At 27.9% G+C, this 19,988-nt stretch overlaps 1 protein-coding gene across 1 annotated transcript; it reads right to left on the bottom strand.

Moving 5' to 3' along the window:
* Window positions 1-4,444: 4,444 nt before the first annotated feature.
* Window positions 4,445-7,480, bottom strand: LOC100266429 (aspartyl protease family protein At5g10770). The gene is made up of 2 exons (XM_002285557.4): window positions 7,222-7,480; window positions 4,445-5,956 (listed from the first exon to the last, which is right to left on the bottom strand). Exons 1-2 carry the CDS (start codon window positions 7,400-7,402, stop codon window positions 4,692-4,694), a joined length of 1,446 nt encoding a protein of 481 aa, XP_002285593.1. The 5' UTR covers window positions 7,403-7,480; the 3' UTR covers window positions 4,445-4,691.
* Between the last annotated feature and the right edge of the window lie 12,508 nt (window positions 7,481-19,988).

Here is a 19,988-nt window from a genome sequence, read left to right as displayed (position 1 = left end):
TGTGGCCCGTATGGGTGTGGTTCATCTTAGTGATGTGCTTGTGTAGTGGGAGTTTGTTAATTGATGTTCATTAGCTAATAACATGTTTTTTTTTATTTATCAAACTTAAGTATTATTCTTACTCTGCTTATTGAAAACTTTGAAATAAAGTTATATTCTTTTAATTGCAGTTTTGCATTAAGTTTGAAAGTGTACGTGTTGAACTCTTTTGAGTTATAAAGTTGGACTAGTTAGAAATAGGCATGATATGGGATCATATTACATGAAATTTCTATGCTACACATCCATACTTGATCTACGTTGTTGATTGTATTAATGTGGTGATCATTGATGGGTCTAGTTATGAAATATGTAACGAAGATCGTTTTGATTCTATATTGGTATAATTGATGGACCAGATTGTTTTGAGATGCTTAAAGTTAAAATAGCAAATATTGAGCTCATTTTTGTAATGTTCAATTGTTTAATGACATATGTGGCTCAAGTGGGAGATTATTGGATATTTTGATAATTATGGGCTTACATATTAATACATTGTACATTAAACTATCTTATTTTTGGGTCTAATTAAATATAATCAATTAAGTTAATGATGGGCCTTTAAAGCATCTATATATATATATATATGGGCTTTGCAATGTGTATAGACCAATTTTATTTTATTTATTAATGATCGGCCAATAAATAAAATAAAATAATAAGGGGTATAACAAGGGTTATGGTCCCCAATTTTAAACGAGAGGAGATAGAAAAATTGTTTATTATTCATATCCCATTAGTGAGTGATTTAAGGCTGCAATACTCATTTCAGACATGGAAGACAAGACCTAAGTACATAATCTCAATGGATTCAGGTATGTCTTTCGATATTATTATCCTATAAATTTAGCATGAGATTTTGACGTATTGATTGTCTAGATGATTAATTTCTATAATCATTCTGTATGATTTGTGATTCTTCAACAAAAATGAGACTTTTAATCCTACATAGCAGCCACACATTGAATCTTAGAAGGGCTGCCATGCATATCTTGGAGGGATTTCTCAATGTACAGTCGTGATTATTATTTACTCATTTGTATTTTTTTTCTTATTTTCTTTCTTGTGAAATTCTTTCTCTTCTAAATAAACTAGAATTGTATTGAATTGTAAAAATTGTAAAAATGATTTCCTTCTTAATAAAGTCAAAGTGCAATATTTTCTTGATTGAATTGTATTGAATCATTCATTTTCTAATAAAAGTAAACAAAAATTATTTTCTTATAAATAAAAAAATTTTAAACATTTTCTGTAAATGAAATTAAAGCAAATTTGTTAAATAAATTGAAACTTTCTCTTGTAAATAAAATAAATTAAAATCATTGAATTGCAGATCAACTTTTTTTTTTTTTTACTCAAACAAATTCTCGTGAAATATTTCAATAATGTGTTGTATTGTGGAAGTCAAATTATTTTCTAGTCAGTTTAATAATTTAATGTCAGTTTAATTTATTTTTCTAGTTTAGATTTTTTTTATTTTTTTAGTTTGTTACTTTGATTAATCCATGTGATAAAATTCATGTTTTTAGGTTGGTTTAGATTTAACTTGATTAGCTTTATTTAGTTTAAGTGTTTTATTTTATTTTTTTAGTTCATTAGTATGATTGATCTCATGTGTTAAAGTTTACATATCTAGATTCACTTTGATTCAGTCTTGATCCATCTTATTTACTTCATAGGTTTTTTAGCATCTTAGCTGCTTAGTTTAGTTAATCTCATGCTATCATTCTCAAGTTCCAAGTTTGTTAATTTAAATTTATAATTCATTATATTCAATTTATTAGTTTCTTAGAATCTTAGTGAATAAGTTTGAGTGATCTCACATTATGTTATTCATGCTTGAAATTTGTTGATTATTGGTCCTTAATGGATTATATTCTAGTTTCTTATTTTTAGTTAATTAGCTTAATTGATTATATAAGATTTTGATTGTTCATCCCAGTTATGTGTTTGATTGTTTTATATTAATTCTAGATTAATGTCTTGTTGATCTTGCTTGATCTAAAATCCTTCGCTTATTGCATCAGTGATCCTTTGTTTGATTTGATTTGATTTGTTTCATACCTTCGAAAAATGATGAAGTTTGGCCTCTATTCTCACCATATCATTTTAATTAGTTGTCAAAAATGTTTTCTCTTGTTTTTATTATTTTTTTTATTCCAATTTTTTTTGTTGCTTTTAAACAGTTTTTATTTCCTCTTTAAAAAAATATTTTTTTTATCAAAATACTTTTTATTTAAATTCATTTAAAAAAACAAAAAAAAAAACCTTACTTCAATTGACCCCACATTATGAATACCCTAAGATTAATTAAAATTGATGTCTCCTATACTCAAAGTTCAATTATGAAAACTTAATCTTAAATCATTTGAATTAGAAATCAATAATTCTTTTCCAATTTAATTAGGTTTATTTTAACAAATTCAAATTTATTCAAATCAATTTTAAACATTCTCAATTCAAGAAATCATGTAAAAAGAAATCATTTAGATCTAGTTTGACAACTTTTATAAGTCAATTAATCATTAAAGACGATATCTGAAATACTATAAAAGTTACAGTAACTCTTTCTCTAGTTTTTCTTAGTCAGAATTTGACAACTCTTCCTTTTGTTGGACAAAAGAGAATCGTTGTAAATGCTAATATCCACTAATACAACTCCACACTCAAAAATCCCTTTGAATGTATTATCATATAGGTCAAATATATACTACCTATTTAGTCGATACCATCAATGATGTGGAAGTAATTCAACTAATAGAAGAATATACTATCATGTTCATGTGATAAAACCCATGAAAAAAAATATATATTCAATCTTTATATTCACTAGGGTCACATGTTATTTGTTACACACAATAAAGAATCTAGGTTCCAACTGATTCAATCTTTATATTTACTAGGGTCACATGTTTTTTGTTACACACAATCAAGAATCAAGGGTTCTAAATCCCAACAAAAATATTTTTCTTTTTTTTTTTTCTTTCTGAAACTAGGACTTTATTTGTGGCTTTAGTAGGGTACACAACTAAATCTAGGGCTTCGGTTCAACAATATGATTAGGAAAATAAAAAAATAAAAAATAAAAAAAACCCCACTTCTAATTAAATCTATGGTTTTTGATGAATTGAGAGTTTGTTTTGATTTTTACCTTTTCAACAACATTTTGCACATTTTTTCAAAGAGAAGACAGACAGTTTTAACATTATAAGCCACCACTAACCAACGTTAAAGGACAATCATAAGTGAGATCACTATAATTTCATCAAATAGAAGGGAGGTTTGTGTATTTTTCATAAATCTTATAGGGAAGTGTAATTTTCCTTATATTTTTACTTGAGATAACATATGACCCTATCATAACTCAAATTCCAAGTCATTAATATTCTAGTAATGGTGTCACCCTCGTACTTTGATACAATAATAATTTTTAAATAATTAAAGAGTGATCTATATTTTGTACTTCAAAAAAATAGTTAATTATTAATTTCTTTGAAATTTCAAAAATTTTCCCCACAAAAATTAATAAACTATTGAAGTTTTCTAACGTTATTTTTTTTCTACTTCATCCTTCGACTGTTTCTAAAATTTTTTAAATTTAAATCATTTTTTTTTTAACCAATGCCTTGTGGTATTTTGATTATTTAATTAGAGCAAACCTTTGCCCTCTTATATTGAAAGCTCCTGGTCCTGGATTGAAAGTAGAGAGAATTGTGTTTTGAGCCCAAAAATTAAGATTTGACCCATAAAAATTGCATAATTTATGGGAAAAATATAAAATATGAAGAGACCAGTATACCCTTCAAAACTATTTTGAATATTTTCTACCACAATAATTGACAAACTTTTTTATCTTAATTTTTTTAATAAATATTTTGAAAATTTATTATTTTTAGAAAATTATTTAAAAATATATATATCATTTAAAAAAAATTATTTTGACATTTTTTCAGTTATTTTTTATATACACAATTTTAAATATATATATTTTTCAAGATGTTTGATTTTTAAATAATAATAATAATAATTTATTTTTATTTTTTTGGAAAATGGTGTATTTTTTTTTCAAATCACTAAATTAAATTAAATTTTAATTGAGATATATAAAAGAAATAAAATTTAAATTAATGTTTTTCTACTCTCTTTTTCTTCATAGTCAATAAAGGTCATTTTTGAAAAGATAAAAAATTCATACCATTCTTTTCAATTTTCACACTTCTTCTAGGTCTTGGGCTTAAATGGTGAACTTGGACCAAAACTTAATTTTTGTTAGGTCCAAAACACAATTGTTCCTTGAAAAGTACGTCTACGTTTCTAATTATTTGTTTTTTCACTCACTATTTAGTCTAACACCCGCACCACAGCCCCAATTTTTTTTTTTGGGGGGTGGGTGGGGGGGACCACAAATGGAAACCCAGCCATGTCTACATTCATAACAACCTTTCTTTGTTTCACTGCTACACAATCCAATACACTTGCAATTCTTTCCTAAGGCCTACTTTATTGGCCGTTAATAATTGATTTTTCAATGGACTACGATATATATCCTTCAATATCTTCAATCCCATATATATTAATGCAACCTTATTTAATTATATGGCTACCAAGAGCTAGCTATCTGAAGATTTTGTTTCTTCATCAGCTTGATGATTTTACTCGCAGCCTCCCGGGGCGAATCCAATCCTCCCTCCAGCGACGTCGTACACCACATCAAATGTCTTTTGCTGCACATTTCCTAGGATGGCAATATCAGTGGCATCACTGTTTCCCGCAAAGGCTAGGCAAACTTGTGATATGTTCAAAATATAAAAGATCCCTGAGGGATCTAAGTCCATCTCGGCACCATCACTGAAGTATAGATTGATCTTGGGCACGTCCACCGTGTCATATTGGCTAAAGTCATAGCATGTGTCGAGTATGGAAGCTGGAGCTGCCTTTGGATATTTAGACATCTGTTGCTGGAAAGATGCCCGCAAGTCAGAATATGCTGTTGGGGGCAACCGACTAATGACTGTCCCCGAGTCTATGATGGTGCCTGCGGTGGAAAACACCGATGCTGATGTCGATAATTTGCGTCCCCCTACGCTTATCGCTATCAAATTCAGGAAGTAAAATGATGGGCCCTGTGAGTTCACCAAGGATGGCGTAAATTTCACTGCTTTAGAGGTTCCACCTCCACTTCCAAACGTAAGATATCCAGTTGAGCTACTGGTGGATGGGAGACAGTAGGAGAAAAGTTTGCCATACTTTTGAGCTGTCTGAGACACAAGGGATAGAGCGTTTCGCCCCAGCCCTATCAGCCCAGCTACGCCAACAAATAGGCCACGGTTGTTTTGGCCGCACCCGAATAGGAAATTATTGAACACATCTGTGGATGTCAAGGCAAGCTTATCTTGAGCGAAGAATCCAACAGAATAGGACTGGTCACCATACTGTATGCCGTAAACACAAGTGGAGGCTGAGCAGGAAGGAGAGTTGCCGGTGCCGGACTTGAGTTCATCGCATGTGGGTGAGCTACAGGAGATGTTGGTATAAGATGTGGACTTGGAGGGGTTGAAGATGGGTTCTTGTTGATGGTAGCAATACCTTGCGCAAGGCTCACATTGAGTCCAAGTGAGGTCACTCCCAGTGTCAAATATGAAAGTGAGGTCTCTCTTTGGTGTGCCGAGGCCTACTGTCACAACGTAGTTGCCTGTGCCAATGGTGCTTCCAGACTTGCTTGGTAGAGTGACCTTAGAGCCCTTCAATTTGCCTCCATCTGCAGGGTTCTTGGCTAGCCTTGATCGAATTGAATTGACCCGAGACTCGTCTTGGTCGAGCATCTGTGTGCGAGACGGAGAACGACCCTTGTCTTGGCTGAGTTTTGAGCATGGTCCATGTTTATGAATCACTTCCAGAGATGCCCTTTTGTCGTCACCTAAAAAAAATCCAAAAACATCATCACGTATGCAAGGACAATCAATCAGAAAATATATTCACAAAGTTTCTAATAATCAAGTGTTGGGTTCTGATGTCCAAATCAGTCTTATTACACTACTAAAAAGATGTTGAGGGTCGAAATCACCATTGAGCACACGGGTCAAACTCCTCACAGGTTTAAGAGGCAACAACCCCAAAATAAATTTTTTATTTATTAAATTACGAATTTATTTCATCATATTTTAACACCTTTGTAATTTTGGATTCCGTTAGAGAGAGAAGTACATGTGCAGCTGTAATTGAAAGGAGAAGAGAGCTTTTATCATTCTAACTTTTCATCCTTATTTTAATTAATAGGTTTCTAAGTATTGGTGTACTTCATGAACGTAAGGATCAAATTAATTGTCGAGGAACTGCTATCGAATTCGTTGTGCTACTATCTGTGTCACTTATTATGTTAAAAAAATTAAGGAATTAATTCCCATCCATTTCAATGGTCTCCTTCAGCTTCACAGGCTGTAAAATGGAAGTCATCTATTCCACCAACACACTATGATAAAGAAAACAAAGGGCATGGAAACTTCATTGGTTTTGTTAATCCATTGGAGGCCATTAGTTCTGCATGTGAATATGCCAGTTGTAGTAGCTGTCTTGCATATGTAAATTTGTGTGCAAGCAAGTCAGACTCTTGCAAAGTGAGGACAAGGTGAGACCACCTGTGATCTTATCCTAAAAGGTAGGTGGTTTTCTGCCAAAATCATGGGTGGTTAGAGAGGTTTGTTCCACAGTACTATTCGAGTCCTTTTCCTAGATCAGCCTGTTTCTTTCTTCAATGAATGAGTGATGGAAGCTTTCCCCTACTTTTTTTTAATACAAATCAATATAATAGCATCTTCAAATATATTTAGTAAAAGAAATCATCATCCATTCAATTATTAGATGAATAATTCCAAAGTCCTATCATTTTTCAATAAATAGTAAGTTCTGATACATTTGATCATCCCTTTTATTAATTTTTCCGATGAAATTAAAGTAGTTTTTAAGGTTATAAGTAAAATTCAAGAACTCTCAATCACATCAAAAAAAGGGTTAGTTGTGAAGTAATTGAGTGCAACATAGACGCCAAACTAGAGAAATTAGAAAAATAACCCATAATCTAAAGCTATAATTGAAAAAGAAAAATCAATGGAAAATCATTACTTCAAATGGCCTCTTATGGATGAATATGAATGAGAGACAGAGAGAGAGAAGAAGAGATAAAACCTTTGGGAGAGGGGCTGCAAACGCTTGAAGGCATCAGCGAAGTGATATGGACATTGTGAAGAGTACTGGGTGTTGAGAGTGCAGTCTTTCTTCCTTGAAAAGCAAGGCCTCTCTTGGAGGAAAGAAGAGCAGAATACAGGAGAAACTTCAGGAGGAAGATGGTGGAAATGGGAGTGGCCATGGATTCACCTCTCAGCTCTCAGCTCTCCCTCAATTATGCTCTCACAAGCACCCTATTTGTCTTAGCCTTATACCAAAAAGCTATACCCAATATATAGATTTTAAATACTCACACGTCATAACAAATTGAAGCCAGGACAAATGAATACTGGACAGGTGGCACCACCTACATCAAAAGCTGTGGATCAGAAACCTTTTCAAACACTATTCTTAAAAATTAATTTTTACCATAATTTTTTAGAATAATTTTCACTTATTTTCAAGGATAAAATTTATTTTATTAATTAAACATAAAAAAAAAACTTATTATTCATAAAGGTAGTATAAATTAAGTTATCAAAATATTCTTCTTATTTTTAATTATTATTCAAATATTATAAAATAAAATAAAAGTTAAAAAATTCCTCACATCTATTTTTAAAAACAACTTGTTTTTAAAATAAAACCCTAAAAAACTTCTGTTAACAGAAATTTATTCAATGTATTTTTAAATTTAAAAAATTTATTATGTTTTTAAAAATAAAAAATTATTTTTTAAAAACACTTTTCAAAAACTACACCAATATTTTCCTTTGCAAAAGCAAATAAAATAGAGAACTTTATATAACCCAATTAAAGAAAAAAAAAATGTACAGTACCAAAGTACAGATCCATTTGCGTGATTGATGCTAGAGTAGGTTCCACCAATGAATTAATAAGAGTATGTGTAATTTCATCTTATTTTTTATAAGTTGGTTATTCAAGCTTAGTCAAGCTCATATTTATCATTTACGCCTAACCAATCTATAATGTAGAAGGTGTGTGGCCTAAATATTTTCATTACTTTATTTGAAAAAAAGAGCATTCGCCTCACCTGCTTTCCAATCGGAAATATCCATGAATTATATTGGTGTGACCAATTACCATACGTTCTTGACCAACCCATGATTATATATAGAGTCTAAGCAAGACCCACCTCCACTTGCGAGGCCACCAAAACTATAATAAATGAAAATGACATTAGACCAACCATCATATTATAAACATTTTTTTTAAGAAAAAATTAAGCAAAAATAAAGTATTTTTTGTTTAATATAAAAATAAAATATCTTAATTTCATTCATGTACTTTGTTCTCTCTCATCCCATTGTACTTTCAATCCATGACTTAGTATTGAACCGGGACAAATTTTTATTAGAAAACAACCATATATTAGCATTTTCCAAATTGATTTTAATTGGAATCACAACATGAGCACGGGATAGGCAATTTGGGTTCGATGAAAATATGTGGGAAGCGGTGAGGGTTGCATCATCGGGGGATGGGGAAGGGGTGGGGAAAGGGTGGAGGAAGTGGTGGGTCCGAGCCTTGAGGGGGGTGAGGACCTGTCGTCGGAACAAGGTGGTCAGTGATGATGATGGGAATCTTGGTAGGGGTGTGGACCTCGGTCCATTTACTTTGTATTGAGCGATTCAATCATGTTTGGAATATTCATCTTGCGTTTGGGTGTTGGTGTGGGGCGTGGCGTGTGGGGTGTGGGGTGTGGCCCCAAGTTACCGTGTCCGGGAGGCAGTTGACGAAAGCTGGAGTCTGTCAGAGACTCCCATAAAGGCCAATACTCAATAGTGATTAGATTCATGCCTTCCCTAATCCTAAGTTCCTATTCAACTGCCTCCATTTTTCATTTCTGTTTCTTTTCCTTTTCCCCAATAAGTGTGTCACACGTAACCCTCATAGATCATATGGATACTGATGTTTACAGTCGGCTTACAACAAGACATGACTGATGAGAAAAAACTTTGGACTTCTCCTTAATTATTTAATTCTTCAGTCTAATTTTAACCATTTTTTTTTTTAATTTCAAAGCATGAAAGAATTAGAATGTTTCCATTTTTGCTATAAAAAAAATTAGGTTTATTTGAGAATATTTTGGAAAATAGTTTTTAAAAAATTTTTGAAAATTAATTTAATTTTCAATGTAGTTTTTTTTCCTTTTAAATGTTTTTTAAAAGTAATTTTTATATGTAATGTTTTTTTTCAATGATTCTTAATGTTTGTAGAATTATTTTTTAAAATATTTTAAAAAAAACAACCGAAAACAATTTTAAAAAATTAAATTATATTTTCAAAAAAAACTATATTTTCATAAAAAAATTTTGAAAAAAAAAATATTTTTTGTAAACTTTTTTTCAAGTCTAAAAAATAATTCTTAAAAATAAATTTACCTAATAATTTTGAGTAATATTTTCTAACTTGAGAACACTTCAAGCTAACCCATATTTATAAATTTGGGGAACAAACACCAAATAAGGAAACAAACATACTGAAATATCAATTTTTTTTCCAAAAGCTTAGACTTGTAAAATTTAGACTCCATATGCATATAATGCTTCTTAACACCTCCCAATACCAAATAATTACAAAGAAAAAGATTAAACAAATGAAGAAAATGTACTAATTTATATATGTTTTTTTTCTCACAAGAGAAAACAAAACACTCATGTACTAATTTAATTAGGTTGATTAAGGTCTCTTTGGAATAACCGGTGCTTCTTAGTCTTAAAATTGAAGTCAAAAGTTATAATTTTTAAAAATTAATATTAATATCGTAAAATTTTATTAAATGTTATAGAATTTTTTTAGCATAAATCAAAATAAACTTCTATAAAAAAAAAAAAGTAATATTTTTTTAGCTTCCACATTAAATTCCCTTTTTAATTTATAAGATCTTTTAACAAGCTGATTAAACATCATATATTAAAACTTTTATTGATTTTTTTTTCAAACAAAATTAGGACTTAGATAGATGTCTTTAAAAACAGCTTTTTGTTCTTAAGAAAAAATAACAAAAAAACAAAAAAAAATAGGTTTGATAATAAAAAATTGTTTTTTAAAACAGTTTTCAAATAATATCTCTTAATTATTTTATTATTTTTACTTATTTTTTTTTACTATTGTTTTAAAAAATAATTATATAATGATTAAAAATAAAATATTAGATATAAAAATTATTTAAAAATATTAAATATAGATTAAAAATATTTTAGATTTTTAAACATATTTTTGTTTTATAAACATCATAAAACAATTTTTAAAAACTATTTTCAAAAACCGTTTTTCAAAACTATTTTGGAAAACAGTTACCAAATATATGATTAACATCTCAAATTCTATCCAGAATCAGCTCTTAAATTGTTTTCTTGAATTATAATAAGAATGTTAAATTTAAAAATAAATAAAATAAAATAAAAAAACTTTTATTATTCAACCATTGAAGTAACATTGACTGTGACATCCGGGAAGGCGAAAACATGTGAAGCCGTTGAATAAATGAATGCACAGGCTGAAGTGTGTACTGGGTTTGAAACAAGTCAACATTTGGCAGAGCACCTAAATTTTTTTGTGAGTGGGTAGGCCAACTGGACAAATATATCTTTGTCATAGCAACTGGCAATCATTTTTATTTTTCTTAAAGCTTTTAAGAGTTCTGGTGGCCACAAATTTTCGAACCCTTTCTTTTGTTCACACTCTTTAACACCATTTTTAATTCCCATTTGCATCATAATTTAGGGATTTGGTGGAGATAGAAATATTGTGACGCAATCATGCCGTAGTTGGACTATTTTATTTATTTATGTTTATTATCATATTAAGAGTTTTTTTTTTCTTTTCATTTAAATGCTTTCATAAACATATATAGAATAAAAAAACGTTTTTGAAAAAAAAATCAAATATTTCATAAAATTTTAAAATATTTTTAAAATTTTGAAAAATCTAGTTGTTTTCAAGAACAGATTTCTATTTTTTAGAAAAAAAAGACAAGAAAACACATTTGATAACTTTAAAAATACTCTGTTTTTTATTCTTAAAAACATAAAATAATGCATTTTTATAAACATCTTTCAGTTGTTTTTTGAGGATTATTTTAAAAAATAATTATACAAACATTTAGAATTATAAAAAATAAAAAATTGGATATAAAATTATTTTTAAAGCATATTAAAAAATATTAAAAATAAATTAAAAACATTTCAAATTTTCAAACAGACTTTTATTCTACAAAAGATCAAATAACAATTTTCAAAAGTTGTTCACAAAAACAGTTTTAAAAAATAGTTATCAAAGAGGTCCTAATAATTAATTCTCTAAAAACACTTTTACTAAAAACATTTTAAAATAAAAACACATTCTAAATCATCTTATTTTAACTTTAGATTTTTATTTTTTATTTTTTGCTCGTTCTTTTAATTGTAATTTGCTAGTAGTTTTCAACCGCGAGAAAGAGAGAGAGGGCGCAAATCTCTTCTAATAATTATTTAGAGTGTGTTTAGTAAGTTTTTACTTGAAGTATTTTTAATGAAATTATTTTCTCTAAAAGTATTTTTAGGAGAATTGCCTATAAATATTTTCTTAAAAAAACATTACAAGTGGTTTTTTTATATTATAAGTAATTTTTTAGATTTTTAAAAATGTTTCCTAAATTTTGTTAAACACATAAACTTTGTTTGGTAACTCATGTTTTTGAAAACCATTTTCTAATATTTTATAAAACAAATGTCTGTTTGGAAACGAGAAATGTTTTTAACCTGTTTTTTTTTTAATATTTTAAAATATGTTTTAAAAATAAGTTTTATGTCTATAGATTTATTTTTAATCATTATATATATTTGTAGAATTATTTTTTAAAACAACTCTAAAAAAAAGTAAAAACAACTAAAAGATGTTCTCTTAAAACACCCAATTTTTTGTTTTTGATAACAAAATCTCAAAAATAATTATCAATTAGGCCCATAATTTTTAAAAAAAAATACTTTTTATGTTACAAACGCTTTCTAAAATCACTATCAAATATATTCTTAATTTATAATTGTTTTCTTGCTTTTATTTTCTTTTGATTCTTAGAACTCGTTTGATGATGATTTTAAAAAATATTTTTAATATTTCTAACACTTAAATTTTTATATTATTCAAATATTAAAAATGTTAAAAACGTTTTCTAAAATCACTCTTAAACACACTCTTAATCAAGCATACATCTTTCAAAATAACATGCAAACTCAATTTGAAACTAATATTTGATTTCAGCCCAATCATGTTCCTTTATTGTGAACCACCCAACCCTTTAATCAAGATAGACTATGTGTTCAGATTGTGGATTATATTTTTTTAAGTACTTAACATTTTTAAGACGTTTACATATATTTTATAATATTTAATAAATGATTTTAAAAAAATAAATTAAATTACAATGTATAAAAAATTTAGAAATATCTCATAACATATTCAAGAAATAGTTGATCCATCAACTTCATCCAACTTGATCCAGCGCATTAATTCAATCAGTCCCAATGATCAGATCATGTGATGTTGACAACAAATGATTAAGATGTAATTATCAGATCTTTATATGGTAACTTTTTTAAGTACTTCCCTTGAATGGAATCATAGAGAAGGTTGAATGATTGAGAAATAGAATGGACCAGAGGTCTGAGAGGTGGATTGTCAGTGGGAAAATGAGGCCTTTTAGTGTCATTTACGGGATGGTCCAATTGTAAAGGACAAGTCTATGTTAGTCGGTTTGGCCTCTTTATATGATGGTGTCTTTACAATGAATCATTTAGACGTAATTCAATGCATACATTATGCAGACCAAACAGATTAATTACTATTCTTTTTTTTTTTGGCATTTGGAAGTTTGGGTAAAAGAGAAACTATTTTTGGTGCCATATTTGCATGGTTCCAGGAAAATGCTAAAATAATAATAATAAATAAATAAACAAAAATGATTTTTTCATGTTTGGTTGTCTTATAAAAAATATAAAAAAATAATAATAATTGAAATGAATTAAAAACTTATGTATTTTTAAATTATTTAGTTTTTATATCCATGAGTTAAAATAAGTATAAAGTAAAAAATTAGAAATAATTTATTGACTTTTAATATATATTTTACATTTTCTTTTCTTCTGTTTTTCTTTTATATTTTCTTTTCCTTACATTTTCTCTTAAATTTTATGGAACCAAACATAGTTATCTTAGAAAGAATATTTAAGATATGTTTGGTTCCAATAAAAATTGAGGAAAAATACAAGAGAAAGAAAATGAAAAGGAAAAATAGAAGGAAAGAAAAATGGAAGAAAAATAAAAAATGTATTTAAAGACAATAAAATATTTTTATATGTTTTTTTAAACTCATTTTACTTATTATAAATCTTCAATATAAAGATAAATAAATTTAAAATGAATAAATTTTAATTAATTTTAATTATATTTGATTTTCTTTGATTTTTTTCGTAATACAACTAAATATGATAAAATCATTTTTCTTAATAAATTTTTTTCTTAGAACTTTACCGGATCAAACATAATCTTAAAAAAAATAAAAATAAAAAAGAAAGTTGTATTAAATAACTTGCTTTCTAATTGAAAACTTCAAAAACTAGCTATAGTTTGAGTACACCTACTACTTTTTTTTTTTTAATTAGAGTTTCTATATAAAAGTAAAATATCTTAAACAAAAATCATATAAATTTATCTCGTATCTTTAAAATGAATTTTTATAAATTTTAAAATTGTTTTATATAAAAAATAATGAAAATAATGAAGTTGCATTTGTTGAGTATTCTTTTTTGTTTTCTTCTTTTCGATAGTTATTTTAATAGTAAAAATAATGAAATAGCTAAATTATATTTGTTCCTTTTTTTATTAATTATTTTAATAATGTAATAAAAAAAATTAGTACATCTCTAATTTATAATAGTACAGGAAAAAAAAACCTTTGGCACTTAATTAAAATTATTTCTCCAAAATAAGATTTTGAAAGTAAATTTAAATATAAACTTTGCACATATATTTATATAAAATATGACATGTTTGGTAATTGTTTTAAAAAATAATTTTGTTGAGAATGCTTTATGAAATCTCTAATATTTTATAAAATGAATATTTGTTTGAAAATTTGAAATATTTTTAATGTTTTTAAATTACTTTTTATATTCAGGGTTTTTACTTTTAATCATTACCCATGTTTATATAATTATTTTTTAAAATAATTTTTTAAAAATAACTAAAAAAAATTAAAAGATGTTGTTTGAAAGCACATCATTTTTAAAAATTAGGGTTACAACTTAGGCAAATTGGGTTGTTATTTTTATTTTTTAAAAAGGTAGTAGAAAATTGTTTTAGAAAACAATTAAAAAAGGGACAACTTAATTCTGAAAAAGTGTGTGTGGACTTGTCCTATGTTGACACCTAGCGCGACAGGCGCGATTACACTCATAGTTGGCTGCCAATCAACTCACCACTCATCACGTCGGAAAGAGTTGAATCAGTCAAGGAAACAAACTTGCATCAAAATAATACGTTCATGAAGTGGCCCAGAAAATTACGAAAATGCATGTAAAAATGTCGTAAGATTTAGACAGGAAAGTAGAAAAAGCAATGCATCTTCTAATTTCTAAATATAAGGATTAATTAATTGTCATTTCATATGAAAATACTATCAACTTAACCCGGTTGAATAATTTTGAAGATCATGGTGCCACCTTTTGTCTTTAAGCTTGACCAACCCCAATTTCATCTCCTGTCCTATTATGACATAGGCCCCTATGTTTATTTTGATTGAATTGAATGTGAAATTTGACTTCAAGCATGGTTTCACACAACTTTTTTCTTTTTTTTGCCCTTTATTTATTTATTTATTTTAAATATATTTCTTTTTATACAATCTATAATAGCCCTCACCTAAAGATAGTCTACTTTTGTAGTTTGGAAATGCAGGAAATAATTGCTATCTAGCTTAAATAATCAGTGTGAACCTTCTGAAATGTTACTTTTGGTCTCGACCTTTATTTAAACCTGATTTAGCTTTTAAGTACCCTTTTGGTTCCTTTTATTTTTGGCTTATTCATCTAGTTGTTTCTAACCCGAAACTCTCGGAAAGCTTTTGTTAGTGGAAAACATTTGGAGCCTTGTTTAACTAACAGCCTCCTTGGTCCACTCTTCTCAACCTCATCCTATTTTGATTCTCAATACTTGATTTTACATGGAATCTCTACATTAAAAACAAGTTAATCAGCTAATTTGATACGATTCTACAAAGATAAAGATGAAAATATAGAAAATATGTAATAAAATATCAACGTCAATGAACTCATAAAAAGTAAAAATGTATTATGACATTGTAAAACAAATAGGAGAAAAAGGTGAATAGATGGGTCAATCTTTCTCACGTTAAATTTAAAATGTATTCCAATTTTTATTTAATTTTTTAAGAGTTTATATTAAGTTAATCAAAAGAAAATTAAATAATCAAGAATAAAAAAAAATTCCATCCTAAGAGATATAAGATATACATAGAAAACCCGCTCATAAAGTTGCAATCAAAATTCTATAGATATAAAATCATAGATCAAATAACCATAAACAAAATCTACTAAACATATATATTCAAAACTTAGGTCTTAAAAGATTTAAGACTTCATAGATTTGGGCTTAACATTGGCTATTTCATCAATTATTTGCATATATTTTAAGTCCCAAAATTAAATATTTATAAAGAAACATAAAAGAATTTTGTGGTATTTAATAAAACTGAAAATTAAGTATTGAAAAATCTTGGTACTAAATTATAAATGTTGAATTAATAGAAACAAAAAAAAATTGTACTATTTTAGGTTTAAGTGATGAATGTAATTTAATATTTTAATAGTACAAATAATTACAATATGAAAATGATTCTTTTTCACAAATTTAATCTTATACTTTCATATGACATGTACGGTTAGCGAAAAAACTAAGAAAAAAAAAATAAAAAAAGAAGAGAAATCACCCTAGTAGAGGAAACAAAATAAAAATAAAAAAAGAAAAGAAAATATTATGAAAAAATATAAAATATTTTCCTAAAACAATTAAGGAAATTTTGAGAAAATGCATTTATTGATAATTTAATAATTGTAAAAGTTATTTACATAATTTTTTTTTTCTTTTGGGAGAATGTTAAGAAATTCGAAAATCGATTTCATTGTCTAGTACTGAACATTTTTTATTGGCACCACAATGCCTTTGTTTGGGCATTGGAGCCATGCTTCCTATTAATAAATCTCTAACCTTTGGCTTTTTAAATTGACTCAATTATAAAATAAAATATCATGACTTGTGTATCTTGGAATAGTCATTTGAAATAAATACCTTCAACGGTTTGAAATTTCATTGGTAAGCATTTTCATAAATTTATTCTATTTAGAATATTTTTTTTTTGGAGGATTTTAGGTAATATATATATATATATATATATAGTAGATAGGAATGTTTAAAAATTCTCTAAATCCTAAATTTTATTCTCTAAAAAATAAAATTTATATATGAAATATATCTATAGAGATACTAATTAATGAAATTTAAAACTAATGGTGGCTTAGTGCATTAATACTAAACCTTAAGAGTTTCAATGAAATTAACTCATATATATTACACAAGATCTTTTGAGGCAATTCTAATTGGTTGATAAAAATATATTTCAATTTTTTTTTCTTTTTTGTTAGTTTAACCCATCTATCATGAAAAGTAAAAAGACATGATAAGACTAAACTTCCACCTTGAATGTTATTTGGCTTGTTTATACCTTATCCATGATTCCTCTTGATTAACTTGTAATCCAACATACAAATTAGTTGGATCCCTCAACCAAGATATATGAGGTGTATTATCCAATGTTTTTAAAATAGGACCGATTATTAAATTAGAAATTTTTTTTCAAACCAATGGTTGAACCAGTCAATGATATCATAAATATATAATTTATATATTATATAAATTTAAAAATATATAATTAAATTTTTGTAATAATATTTTATTTTTATGGCTAATATATCAAATTATAACATAAAGACAAACATAAATTTATTAAATTTTATTAAATAGAACATGTATAATATTTAAGTTTGAAGATATATTTAAGATGAAAAGAAAATTATAGCATTTAATTTTATTTATATGATTATGTACTTTATCATTTTAAAATTAAAAAAAAACTATTATATTAATAATTTATTTTATTTTCATATTTATAACAATAACATCTTCAAAGGGATGCATAGCTAAGTGGTTGGGCTTTTTTAACTTCTACAACAACTTAAAAAAATAATTATTAAAAAATGGTAGTTTAAAAAATATTGATAGATCTATTGCACTTTTTGCCAAATGAAAGGTGTCTTTTAAAAGACACCTTCTATAATTCCAGAAAATTGGATTTATACTAAATGTGTCTTTTAAAAAGACACATTTCCATAATTAATCCACAAAATCCTATATGTATTAAAGGTGTCTCTTGAAGAAACACCTTCCACAAATTGACAAATTTGAATTTATATTATAAGTGTCTCATGAATTTGATTTTATATTGAAGGTGTCTCTTCAAGAGACACCTTTACAATTCCAAAAAATTTGAATTTATACTAAAGGTGTCTCTTGAAGAGACACATTCCATAATTCCACAAATTTCAATGTATACTAAAGGTGTCTTTTTAAGAGACACCTCCCACAATTTCATAAATTTTAATTTATACTACATGTTTCTTAAGTTTGATTTTATATTGAAGGTGTCTTTTCAAAAGACACCTTCTATAATTCCTAAAAAATTGGATTTATACTGAAGGTGTGTCTTCAAAGACACCTTCCATAGTTCCACAAAATCCAATATATACTAAAGAAGTCTCTTAAAGAGACACATTCTACAATTCTAAAAAAAATTGGATTTATATTGAAGGTGTCTCTTCCATAATTTCATAAATCTTAATTTATACTACTATATATCTCTTAAATTTCATTTTATATTGAAAGTGTCTCTTGAAAGACACCTTTTACAATTCCCAAAAAAATTGGATTTATATTAAATCTATAATTAAAAAAAAATGGGTTTATACTGAAAGTGTCACTTCAAGAGACACTTTCCACAATTTCCATACATAGTGGAAAATTTCAAATTTATGCTGAAGGTGTCTCTTAAAGAGACACCTTCCACAATTTAAAAAAAAAAAAAATGAATTTGTCTTCAAATTGATGAATGGTAGTTTTTCATTCATACTTTCTTTCGTTCATGTACAGAGTATATATAGAGGGTAATCACCATTCTAAGAATGGGAAAGGATGATACAAGGAAAGAATAATATAAGGAAATAACAACTAATATCCTAATATCTCAACTTTCCTAATATATCAATATTCCTAATATCTCAATATTCATAATATCTTAACTTTCTTAATATCTAAACATTCCTAATATCTCAACACTAAATGATATAAGGAAATAATGATATAAGGAAAGCATTCCTAATATCTCAACACCCTCCCTCAAGTTGGTGCATAGATGTCACACATGCCCAACTTGTCTAAAATTTTTGAGAATACTTGACTTGAGACAGCTTTGGTGAGGATATCAGCTAACCAATCTTGCTTTCCACCTTGGATCAACTAAGGCTTCCTGCACACTGTTAGAAATAACTACAGTAGATAATTGATTTACAAATGACTTATTTGATTCAGACAAACGATGGTTAGACACATAGTTGCTCATGTGATATTTGACTTTGGTAGACAAATCAGGTTCATATGTAGGTTTAGGAATACCTCTATTATGACGATGTGGTAACCGTTTCATGAATGGATCGGGTTCCAAATTAAGAACACCCTCAACAGACGACGATTGGTTTGGTATTTCAGTGAAGACATCTTCGGACCTAAATTGTTGACCACTCATATCCAACTCACCCACTTCCTGGTTCACTAGTTCAGATTGTCCAGATTCATCTTCCTTAGAGATATGATAATCATGATCAAGAGTCTGAATTTCCTTATGGTACTCCCCCTGAAGTTCAGACTCAGATGAAAAATACATCGAATCTTCATGAAACACCACATCCATTGTAATATACATTTGTCGAGTTGGAGGATGGTAACATCGATACCCCTTTTTGTGCAATGCATATCCAACAAACACACATTGCAATGCATGGGAAGTTAACTTAGTGCGTTGGTGCTTGTGTAGATGCACAAATGCCACGCAACCAAAAACATAAGGAGGTAGATTTGGGACGGTTGGGGCAACTACGACATTAGTAAGAGCTTGGAGAGGTGTTTGAAAGTTAATTGAGCTAGAAGGTACCTGATTGATCAAGTATACGGCAGATGTGATTGCTTCTCCCCAATAAGATATCAGTGTTTTTGCTGCTATCAAGGAAGCACAAACAACCTCTAACAAGTGCCGATTTTTTTGTTCAGCGACTCCATTTTGTTGGGGTGTATTGGAACAAGTAGTTTGATGAATGATGCCATATCCTTCCAAATACTTTTGAAGATCAGAACTTTGATATTCTCCACCATTATCACTATGCAGAACCCGAACCTTTGCATTGTACTGAGTTTCAATCATTTTATGAAAATTTTGAAACAACAAGTTCACTTCATCTTTGGTCTTTATCAAGCATAACCATGTCATTCTGGTACAATCATCAATAAAAGTAACAAACCAACGCGAACCACTCAAAGTTGGGACTTTGGATGGGCCCCAAACATCAGAATGTATAACCATAAAAGGAGACGGACTTTTATTC

Source organism: Vitis vinifera, chromosome 4 (assembly GCF_030704535.1).
Source record: "Vitis vinifera cultivar Pinot Noir 40024 chromosome 4, ASM3070453v1".
NCBI classification, from domain to species: Eukaryota; Viridiplantae; Streptophyta; class Magnoliopsida; order Vitales; family Vitaceae; genus Vitis; species Vitis vinifera.
Note: the sequence above shows the minus strand (reverse complement) of the source record. Positions and strands in the feature narration are given on the sequence as shown.